General features: G+C 38.0%; 1 protein-coding gene across 2 annotated transcripts in view; it reads right to left on the bottom strand.

Annotated features, from left to right (window-relative positions):
- Positions 1 to 1,115: 1,115 nt before the first annotated feature.
- LOC145996393 (uncharacterized) overlaps positions 1,116 to 12,352 on the bottom strand; it is a 29,961-nt gene continuing 18,724 nt past the window's right edge. For both annotated transcript variants that reach the window (XM_083132831.1, XM_083132833.1), the window contains exons 6-9: positions 10,762 to 10,966; positions 6,385 to 6,529; positions 5,825 to 5,939; positions 1,116 to 1,573 (exon numbers count right to left, since the gene is read on the bottom strand). In XM_083132831.1, coding sequence (XP_082988957.1) covers positions 1,418 to 1,573; positions 5,825 to 5,939; positions 6,385 to 6,529; positions 10,762 to 10,966 — 621 coding nt within the window. In that variant the 3' untranslated portion in view covers positions 1,116 to 1,417. The remainder of the gene's footprint in view (positions 1,574 to 5,824; positions 5,940 to 6,384; positions 6,530 to 10,761; positions 10,967 to 12,352) is intronic.

Raw genomic sequence — 12,352 nt, 5'->3', positions numbered from 1 at the left:
TGGCCAGCAAGACATTATTGTAGGTTTCCGTGACCCGGTTACGTTCCTCATTTGTAGCTCTCCCCTTTTCCTCAAGATGGCGGGTGACCACCGGTCTGATACACAGGCCGAAAGCTGAGGAGAAAAGTTGTTATGCTTCCCCCAGGAGACTTGAACCTGCATGCATCCTGTAGCTGGAACCCTTAAGACTGCATGGCCAATTAGCCAAGTACACTGGAAATATTGGCCAAAAGACAGGAATTTCAAGTCTTGGAATTATGTGATGCCACCCAGGATCAAGAGGGGAGATAAAGCATTTATACACCATAGTACACAATTTTAGGACAAGTCTTAAAAATTTATAGTGCATATTATGCATGCTTTTAATGCATATTTTGTTCTTTTAGTGCATAAAAATCCATTCCTTAGTGATTATCAGTTGTCCACAAAAGGAAGCATTGGAACAGTATCCTGCTGTTGCAGATGGCACTGGCCCTTCACTTTTAACACCTGTTTGCAGGCTTATTTACCTATATTGCAGAAATTTCTGAATGCTAAGAATTTATGACTCACCTTGGAATAATGTACTTTTAAAAATTTAAGTTGAAAACTGAAATTGAAGAACTATTTTTGGTGCTTTAAAACTCTGATATGATTGAAAACATATTCTAAGAACTATGCTAACACTTATTTTTGACACACACACTAATAAAAATAGTGTGCACACTATTCATTGATTTACATGACAATTACCATGAAAATATCAATTTACAGTGGAACCTCGATATTACGTTTTTCGGGGACTGAGGTGAAACAACTTAAAATGTAGGCAAATATAAATTCGTAAAATTTTGTAGCATTTTGCTCGATTGGGACCATGAAGATTCATTGTATGATGTGGGAAAATGTAAAACCAGGGAACATAATATCGAGGTCCCACTGCACATGCTTAAAATTTCACTTGAGTGTGAATCATAAAAAAATTTACTTGATTTTTAATAAAGGTGCCACACATTTTTACATATCCTAGGCTTCTATTCATCTACACTGTTTAGGATATTAATTTGATTTCATGTGCATTTCAAAAGCACCTTCACCCAGCAATGATTTGGTGGACAGAAAAGAAACAAAAACAATTGTAATCACAAGGTTTATCTTTAACATCCTTCTATACAAGTCACAATTCATTACAAATTCCATGTACATCATAAATAATCCAGACGGAAGTCAACAATTATGCAAAAACACAATCAAAAAAGTTTCCCCACCTTTTTTGTATATCGTCAATCATTCCGGAAAACGTAACTTACACTCACGCACGCACGCACACTTCTGTAACTGTCACATGAGATTCTCAACTGCATCCGCTTCGACAACTTGCACAGCCGTAGCATTTGTAGAACGAAAGACTCACCGTTTGCTCGATTCACAACTGCAGTCACAATACTTGAGATGCAGCACTTTGGCTGTAGTAGATTACAGCACCTGTAAAATTCACGGCTGCAGCGATCACAAACACAGGAAACCAACGGCCATGAGATGTGGTTACGAGTTCTGCTGTCAGAGGACCACACAAGATGCCTGGTATTGTTGCCTAAAAGTAAGGTGGAAAAGGACAATCAAATTTGTCGTTAGGTAGCACCTTGTGGCAAATGGTGTACGAGATGGGAAAAATTTTCCACATTCCAAGTACTGTATTTACTCATGTATAATGTGCACTTTTTTCCAAAATTTTTGCCCCCCAAATCTGTGGTGCATATTATGCAATGAATAATTTGGACTGCCATCATGAAACCGTACAGGGCAATTCCATGATTTTGTGATGCATTGATTTTTCATACTTACCGAACCCTATCATGTTATATATTGTTGTAAAGCTTAAATCCTGCAATTTCTGAATATTGCAATAGTATTCCATTCAAGATAGCGACACTAATGTGAAATGCGGTTGAAATAAGCTCATCACAAAATAAAGGAACGTTCTGATTTTTATGGTACTGTGTATGAATAAAAAGATATGGAAAAATAAAATAATAATTACAATGTATTAATGGCCAAATAATATATGAAGTGTGTAAATGCTTTAATGGAAGAAATCTTGTGTTGCTAACTGCTAGTTTGACGGTCCTGAATGTGCCTCGTATAAATGTTATGTTAGTCACAGAAAAAGTATATATTTTGAAGTTTTTTTTTTTGAAAAAGTAAAGATGGAATTAGCAAAACCACGTATAAAAGTTTGAAGGATATTTCCCACGATTTTTCACATTGTAATGTAACGTTCTGTGACATCAAGAAAAGCAGTGCCTTTCTGGTGGAATTCGAGCATGCACCTTCCATCACATGGGATGCATATCAGCGGTATTTGTTGGGCGAGAAATAATAGAAAATAACTTCCTGAGCACTGCAAATCCATAATGTAATTTTGATCTCACTTTCTACTATTACAGAATAAATAAGGTGGTTAAAGAGTGAAAGCTTTTGGATGCTAAACACAGTGGAGGGAGAAGGGGGAGGTGGCTTGGGTTGATAACTTATTGTTTACACAAGAGGATATTCTCCTCCTGGTCCACATAGCAAAAGGTGACTCACTGAATAGGTATGATGTCATTCACTGTTGATCAGCATAGCAACAGCTTTACGACATATGACTAAGAAAACCATTTCTTGAAACTGGATAGTACTGTGCATTATATATGAGATATAATTGTTTAGTCACTTTTCCCCATCAAAAACCAGGGTGCACATTATACACACGTAAATACCGTAATTCGGGATGCAAATGTTCGAAATTTCCTTGCACTGAAAATCTACACACTCTTCCCCCTCAAGTGATTGCACTTGTATTTCAAGGAATAAAAAATGTTATTTTCAAGAAATTTAAGATGTTTTTTACTGCAGAAAATGGATTTGGTTCATTTTAATTCGCTTTTCTGCCACTTTTGCCTAAGCATGAGGATGAAATGAAATTGATGAAGGGACCCATAGAACACAGACCCAGGCTGGGATTCGAACCCAAGATCCCTGGCTTCATAGTTATGCTAACCACTCTGCCATGGAGGTTGGATAGAAAACAGAGAATTAGCCACTTTAAAACATGACCATTTCGAAATTCCAAACTGTTAAGCATTCCAAAAGTCAGGAAATCATTTCCTGAAGTTGGAATTGGTACAGGAATTTATTTTCCCCAACCCCAGTAGAGACTTTTCAGATCCTGCACACCCCTACTTACAACTGATCCCATGGAGTCAAACCCATTTACCAATCAATTGAAAACACACACAGGACATTTATGCCTACTATATAGACCATGGATACAAAAAATGAACACCTGTCAACAGAATCCCATTAGCCTGCATCAATGTAGTTGATATCAAAGTACATACTAGTCAAAATGTTAATTGGATATTTTACCTACGTGATCAGGTATGGGCCCCTACCCCACATCCCCTAAATGTGCCTTCCTGAACAGGGTGCCCCGTGCAGTTTAAAGTGGGATCCAATTAACAAAACTGTGCCCCAGTGAGTATTAAACACTTTGATATATTGATGGGGCAACATCGATAAAGTCTCTCTATAAAATTTATTGATACCGATAATGATAACTGATATTCTACTGATCCGATGGAAAATTCCATATGGTCCTTGAAGAACCTGAATGCTTCACCGACTTCATTAATAAATGTGTGTTACCAGATGACTGAAATGCAAAAGAAGCTGCATATTTAGACATTTACGAGGGTCATTATTTATATTTTGAGCCTTGGCAACACTGATTGAAGTTAGGCACGATTTGACGTTTGCACGGAATCATCTGGCATTATTGACCATAACGTACTTCAAATGTTTTGTCAATAGCTTCATTTGTGTTGTTTATGTTGCCTTGGAGATTGCGCGACAACAATAAAATGGAATTAACTCTTGAACATTTTCGTGCGATGATTTTTTACGATTTTCAACGTGGATTATCAAGACAAGAGTGCATCGATCAACTTACTTCCACATTTGGCGACGAAGCCCCATCCTTTGCCACTGTGAAACGCTGGTATAACGAATTTAATCGTGGCCGCCATTTGCTCACCGACGAGATTTGCGAAGGTCGTCCAAAATCAGTTGTTGTTCAAGAAAACATTGATGCTGTGCAAAACCTAATACTGCAAGATCGTTATGTGACATACTGTGAGATTGAGGCAACCATAGGCATTAGTTCCACCAGCATATATAAAATATTACATGATCATTTAGCTGTGAGAAAGGTATGTTCTCGTTGGATCCCACACAATTTGACAAAAACTCAAAGAGACGCTCGCGTCAATTGGTGCAAACAAATGCTCAATAAATACAATCGTGGTGCTTCAAAAGACGTATATAAGATTGTAACAGGTGACGAATCATGGATATATGCATATGAGCCGGAACGTAAACAGCAGTCGACTCTATGGGTGTTTCAAGATGAACCCAATCCAACAAAAGTTGTTCACGCTTGAAGCACATCGAAACAAATGGTCATCTGTTTTTTCGGGAAAACTGGTCATGTGGCAACTGTGCCTTTAGAGGAACGTAGAATGGTCAACTCTGAATGGTACACAACAATTTGTTTGCCAGAGGTCTTCAGTCAAATACAGAAAACAAACAAACGCCGTCGGATCATTCTTCATCAAGACAATGCCAGCTGTCACACATCTCATCTAACAACAGACTTTATGAACAGTCAAAAAATCAAATTGATGGGTCATCCGCCATACAGTCCTGATTTGGCACCCAATGACTTCTTCTTGTTCCCGAATGTCAAGAATAAATTGCGTGGACAACGATTTTCGTCGGTGGAAGATGCCATTGATGCATTCAAAAACCATATTATGGAGGTGTCTCAAGAAGATTGGAAAAACTGCTTTGACAAATGGTTCGAACGAATGCAAGTGTATTGACCATAAAGGAGAATACTTCGAAAAACAATAAAACAGTTTTCAATGCCAAATTCCTGTTTTTTCATTGTTAGGCTCAAAATATAAATAAATAGTGACCCTCGTACTTCTTAAAAAAGTTGGGCATGTATATATTTAAAAGTTACAACAAAATGGCAGAATTTTGCACTAAATTATAAGATATATATCAGATTTTATTGGTAATTTTACCAATAAAGCAATACACCGATATGCCTATATCCGCTGATAGCTATAGAGTACAAATTAATCTGTCCAATCCCTACTATGATTACAAAGTAATAACCACTATGATATTATGAATCCTCCTGTAAGTACCTAGAAACAGATTCAGCTACCAGAGTAAAATTTAGCTCAGCCAACATCAATGTATCAGTATCAGATGATACCAGTGGTATCGGTATCAGAAACTATCAGTTAAGAGTTTTATTTACCAGCTGAGGCTTTTCTGCAGTGCACAACAATGCACCATGACACTTTTGTGTAGTCTAATTATCCTGGACGTTATGCAAAATTTAAAGTTTTCATCTATTTTGTAGTAACAGTATGTAAAAAACTGTATTTTGTGATTACTTAACAGATATTTGAATATTCTGATGACATAATAGAGGCAAACACATGTCAATTCCTTACACAGGCTTCAAATCTGGGAGCCCTAGCATTGTAGCGCAATAAACAATGCATTTCCTTACAGGAACAAAATGCAACACTGTATTAAACATGACAGAATTATAATTATGAAATTTTCAACAGCAAGAAATTGAGTAATGAAATCAGTTTAAATATGAAAAGCAGATATGCCAATTTCAGAAGCGCTGCATGATGTATCACTTCATTTATCACATTTTAATGAACAATAAATGTGCACAACTAAAAACTACGCAAAGAAGCAGTGCATTACTTACGAGTGTGTTGGAAATAGCGAACGTAACTCCTGCGTGATTGGGAGCTATTTCGGCATGGTTGCTCAGGTGTCCTGCCGAGTTGCAGGCACAGAGACCCATGGATATAGACACTAACCTGCAAGGTAAGAATTTCCTTCCCATTAGATACCCATCAGATATGTCACTCTGCTCTCTTTCTTTTGTGACTTCAAACAAATATACTTTACTAAGGATAATATTGAATATGCATGCATAGTAGTGTGGTGGTTACTTTCAGTCTCTCAACCAAAACCATAGAAAAGTCTGTGGAAATAAAAAGCTTCTTGTGGGGGAATATTTCACACAAAAACATTCTTTTATTTTATTCTAAATTTATTTTCAACGATGTTGAATAAACTTGATTTATTAACTTTCAAAGTTGAAGTATAACACTTATTTATTAGCAAGTCAAATCATTATACAGTAGTCTAGAAAATTATTTAAAAATACCTGGAAAAGTAAAGAATTTTGATTTTGCAAAATGAATGCAAGTCCTCATCTATCACTACACACATATATGTTGCTTATCATGCAGTACTTACATCACAGCAGCTAGAAGATTATCTACAGCACAGAATACCAGTAGGAAGATGCCTGGGCCTAGGAGACCGATGCTGGTCATCAGCCTCCTCACAGACAATACAGTCCAGCGACGACTTATTAGCGCGTCCGCAAAGTGGCCAGCCACTGCAAATGAGAAAAGTTATTAAAAATGTACAAGGGTCTGTTAAAAAGAAAAGTGTTCCTAATGGATGGATGGCATCAAATACAACAGGAGGAAAAAGACTACTCAATACTTGTTTACCCCATATAGCTGTGGTGTTTCTGATTGGGTACTCTTTTCCTTCTCGATCTTTCTTCCACATGGTACACCTTGTACTGCATTATTACAGACAAGTAAAGCTTTGGTGTCCGGACCCACGGACAGTAAAAATCTCTGTGGAACTTGTGTTGCATCCTGTCCATTACATCTTATCACCATCCATCCTCATCTTCACGATTAGCCAAAACTGGCAGAAAGTGAAGTAAAATAAAACAAGCCAATCAATAATAGTCATCATTCCATATGAAATCAACACAGCCCACAACCTGACCATCTCCGATTTTCATGAAATTTGGGAAGTTGAAACTATGCATGGAACTTAGCAACTATGAAAATTTTGAGTCTCGTGCATCTTGTAATTGTTAAATTATTCAAGGTCAAAGTTAGCATAAATTGCCCTTTTTGAGCCCGCTTACCTATACTAAATGTGCTGCAACTCCGCCCCTATTTCGCGTAGGAAGCTCAAATAAAGCTTATTGTACAGGGAATTGAACAAGCTTTCCAGTGATATATAACAAGCCTACCTTTGGATAACAATATGATTTTGTCACATGACCTTGACATTTGACCTTGAATATCTCAAAATATGTCATCACCAAAAATAGTGAAAAAAATATATTTGGTCCCTCATGCCATACTCTAAAACTTATCAAAAAATCATTCTGGGACTGCAATGGGATCAGAAGATAAAGGTAAAAGGTAAAGTGTAAAGGCATAGCACCACGCCATGAAGGGATATAGGGGGTGCGGGGGTAACGCCCCACACTTTCTTGATCCGGTCACGAGTGGGGGTGATGTGATCAGCATCACGCACCTGACCGCCTTTACCCCCAGGGTTTCCCCCAGGTACCCATGTTATTCGACGCTGGGTGGGCGCCGGGGCCGCTTCCACCGTTAGAAAAGTTCCCGGATTTGAACCAGCTGGGGATCGAACCTGAGACCTTGAGCATGGTAGTCAGACGCGTTAACGACTGAGCCACCGTGGCCAGATACAAAATAATATGTGTAACTATGTGACTGAAAAAAGCCTCATTACATGCACTATGACGAGTCAAATGTCCCTTAACACCTCCTACAAAATGCAAAGGAGTTATCCTGGTCATGTAAGAAATAGGTTAGGCACAGGGCTGTGTGTGTCAAGCGTAGGTCCCGCATATTGTTGACCGCCATATTGAATTCAACGCAAAAATTTCAAAGGGAAGGGGGTGATGTGATATATCAAATCAGGCTAGAATTTCACGAGAAATGAAGCGGCCAAGGTTTTTCCAACGTATCTTTAGCCAGCAAAAAGTTATACGCATATCTTTCACTTACGATATTTGCACATTATAATGTTGTCAATGTTCCTGTGAGCACACTCGCTGACGTCTCCACACTCACATAGGACATTTGGCAATGTAGCAGGTGTAACATCATCACAAGCAGCAACTATGCCTTCTCTCAACAGTCAATATCATGGACTTTTAGTGCATGCACCATTCTCTTCAAATGTTTCTGAAGGTAAAAGTCGTCCTAAGATGTTAGATCTGGGTAATAGATCCCTGTCTGCCCATCAGGCTACCTAGAAATTTACCGTGAAGAAATTTCCACAATGTCCACATAAGTGTGGTCACACTCTGTCCTGTTTCAAAACTCAGGAAAAGTGCCATATCCCGTAAGCAAGGATGAAAAACCTGTTCACTTAAATCCAAGATGCCCTCACTATTTAAGGTTCCGTTGTTGAGTATGGACCAACCATTCCCATTCTTCATACACTATACCACATATTAGCTTACCAGCAACAACCATTCGGCTGGGATCTGTCTACTGTAGATTATCAAATCACAGGTATTGCATATTATTTTTATTAACTTCACCGTGTATATAAAAAAAAATAGCCTCGTCACTGAATTATTTTTCATTCCAAAGGAAGTGTCATGTAATTGGTTTGAGATACTTTTCCCAATATTCTTCACTAGTCAACTATTTGGTGAATGTCGCTGATTAAAATCATATGCAATGGTGCGTATACTTCTTTCTCTCCCGAGATGTCTGCGTGATCTTGATGAGTTCCTAACACGTTAGGTGCATTCTAATGCTTTGTTTTTAACACCTCGAAAAGGAGAAAATGGTTACAAGCATCCTGTAATAACTTTTTGCTTGCTAAAGATACGTTTCTCGTAAAATTCTAGCCTGATTTGATATATCCCATCATCCCCTTCCCTTTGAAATTTTTGCGTTGAATTCAATATAGTGGTCAACAATATGCCAGACCTGCGCTTGACACAAACAGCTAGGGATCTCCCTGTGCCTAACCTATTTCTTACGTGAAGAGGATAACTCCTTTGCATTTTGTAGGGGGGTGTTAAGGGACATTTGACTTGTCAAAGTTCATGTAATGAGGCCTTTTATCAGTCACATAGTTACACATATTATTTTGTATCTTCTGATCCCATTGCAGTCCCAGAATGATTTTTTGATATGTTTTAGAGTATGGCATGAGGGACCAAATATATTTTTCTGATTTTTGGTGATGACATGTTTTGAGATATTCAAGGTCATGTGACAAAATCATATTGTTATCCAAAGGTAGGCTTGTTACATATCACTGGAAAGTTTGTTCAATTCCCTGTACAATAAGCTTTATTTGAGCTTCCTAGGCGAAATAGGGGCGGAGTTACAGCACATTTAGTATAACTAAACGGGCTAAAAAGGGCAATATTACGCTAACTTTTACCTTGAATAATTTAACAATTACAAGATGCACGAGACTCAAAATTTTCATAGTTACTAAGTTCCATGCATAGTTTCAACTCGCCAAATTTCATGAAAATCTGAGATGGTCAGGTTGGAAATTGCACATATCTGTGTTAATTATGGAATGACTTAATAATTACATCAGGATTCTACTGTATGTAGCAGTGGTACATTCCCAGAACCATGCAAGGTCTCATTGAAAAAAGGAAGATACCTCTTGGGGAAAAAATAAGAAGAAAAGCAATGTTGTCATCTTAAGAGAAAAAATATGAAAATTGCTTTTAGTGTCAGCCCCATGGATGCTAGTTGGTCCAAATATGCAGGGAAGCATGACAAAAGACCAGGACATGTAATTCCTGTCCCCCAATTTTGAAGAAAAAGAAAACTGAAAATAAGCAACTAATTTTACAAAATTGTAACTTTTGGGTAATTTTGAAAATTGGATGTCTCTCACTAGACCCGTAACTGTCGGACGTTGTGAACAAGTTTTTCCTTTTTATTATCACATGTAAAATTGACACATATCACCAAAAAATGGTGGTAAAACATTTTCAATATGTATTCGTTAAAAACACCAACAATAAATAAATATATTGTTTGTCAGTCCAATGTCATACCCTCTAATGTATGTAAATGAACAAAATGAGAGAACTGGATTATAATCTGTAGTTTCCAAGAAATGATGCATTGCTGCCACATGGTGGTGGTTTCATTTGAAACCAGTCATCCGGAAGCATATCATTTGAGTGATTTCAATTGAAACAGCCATCTACATTAAAGTTCAACTAAAAAGATCACTGTAAATTCAAACCAAAACTACATTTACAAAAAAGTAAACTAATGTGAAACAAATATGAAATATCATAATACCAGGTGGTCATAATTATCCCCTACTTAGAGCCCTCTGGAATCTGAAGCATTGGGTTGCAGTGAAACTTAATATTGAGGCTATGGAGACCACGGGGAAGGAAATGCAGACAGAAAAAAAAATTGAATTTTCACCACCAAGTGAAAATGTGGTGCTGAAATGAGGTGCAGTGTTTCTTTTGTTGTTCCAAGTCTACTATGTGCACAGGAAGGCATTAAGCTTTAAGCTTCCAAAGGGTCATTCACACTGACAGCACACATATTGAACACCGCTGCACTGATATAAACTCAAAATAAGTTTGTTGTTAGATTAGTGCCACATTTCCACCTGGTGGTGAACATTTGAACTATTATTTCCACATCAGCATTTGGTCTCCATACCCTCAATATCAAGTTTGACCAAAATCCGATGCTTAGAATAGGCTCCAAAGGACCCTGAGTATGGGAGCTTTAATTACGACCACCTAGCACAAAATGTAAGCCTGTGTCTTACCAATGCCGACTAAAGAGTTGATGATGTAAGGCACAGCTGTGAGACTGATGCTCTCCTTGTTGGCTCCTAGGTTCCTCGCAAGGTAAGTAGGCAGCCATTGCATAATTATGTAGTTGCTCCAGTTCATTGCGAAGTGAGCAATGTACACGGCCCACAGGGGCCAGTGGCAAATAAACTCTGTCCAACGCACGTTTGTATTGTTCACCTGTTTGAGGAAAAAAACACAAAATATGAATGGAAAGTAAGAACAAAACAGAAAATCCAGTTGCAATAACTTTGAATACCAAAGAAAAAGAATTTGGCCCGAGTCGATACCAATGCCAATGTAACAGTATTGGAAAGTATCAGTTGGGTTTTTACCAATGCTGGTAGATATTTTCCCCACATTTTGGTCTTTCACGCGGTTTGCAGAAATGCCACACAACACTATCACAGGCCCTAAGTATTCTTCAAGTTATGCAAAATTCAATTAAGCTATTTATTTTACACCAAGACTACATGAAAAACTGGACTTTGTGATTACCAGAGTCTGGAAGATCGGGCATTTATTTTGGTTAAAATAGGTAGGCAAAGAAAAAAAAATACTGTGGAAAATAGGCACCCATAGCAAAAAATAGTCACAATGAATCAAAAGAAGTGGCAAATTCAAAATCACTTATATCTATAATTTCAATTAAAAAATTAAATGAGTTACTAAATTATTTCTGCGAAACTTACTTGTAAATGTTCTATTAATTTCGGTGGCCTCTGCCATCATCCACTTGGGAACTAGATGCTTCACTGTTGGGTTGACTTCTGGTTCCTATTATTTCCTCGCTTACCGCTAGAAGCAAAGGTGTAACCAATTCGTCTGCTGCATGCGATACATTTGAGTTGTTGCAATAGCGGGAGCCAAACATGATGTGCCCGACCACGGTCGATATTAAGATCCTGTGGAAAGTTCATAATTGCATACGTCTCTTTTATTTTTGTGTCGATCAGAGTGTGTGCTGTATGCCTGACTGAAACTTCATAGATCCTGCGTTTGTTAACTTGAGGTGCTTTGCTAGTCCAGTAGTGGGTCGGGATTTCTTGCATCTGTTAGTGCTGCTGTATATGTTTGTTGATGAATCTGTTAATGTGAGTTGGACTCACACTGGGCATCATATACACCTGGGTTGTCTAGTAGTGAAAGGAAAGATTTCTTGTGCTTGCTTAGGACACTGACTATATTGTCCACTGGTTTGTGTGTGAGTTTGATGTTATACAATAAAACAAAATGGATTGCCTTCCCTTACCATCAGACAACATCCAACCGCCTAACCAAGACCCTGAAACATTATGACATCAAACTCGCACACAAACCAGTGAACAATATAGTCAGTGTCCTAAGCAAGCACAAGAGATCTTTCCTTTCACCACTAGACAACCCAGGTGTATATGATGCCCAGTGTGAGTGCAACTCACATTACATTGGCAGATCCATCAACGAACGTATACAACAGCACTTAACAGATGCAAAAAAAAATTCCAACCCACTAAGGGACTAAGCACCTAGAGTTTAACAAATGCAGGATCCAAAAAGTTTCAGTTAAGAATACAGCACACACTC

Source organism: Lepisma saccharinum, chromosome 12 (assembly GCF_977018435.1).
Source record: "Lepisma saccharinum chromosome 12, izLepSacc3.1, whole genome shotgun sequence".
NCBI classification, from domain to species: Eukaryota; Metazoa; Arthropoda; class Insecta; order Zygentoma; family Lepismatidae; genus Lepisma; species Lepisma saccharinum.
This window is presented reverse-complemented; position numbering and strand designations above follow the sequence as displayed.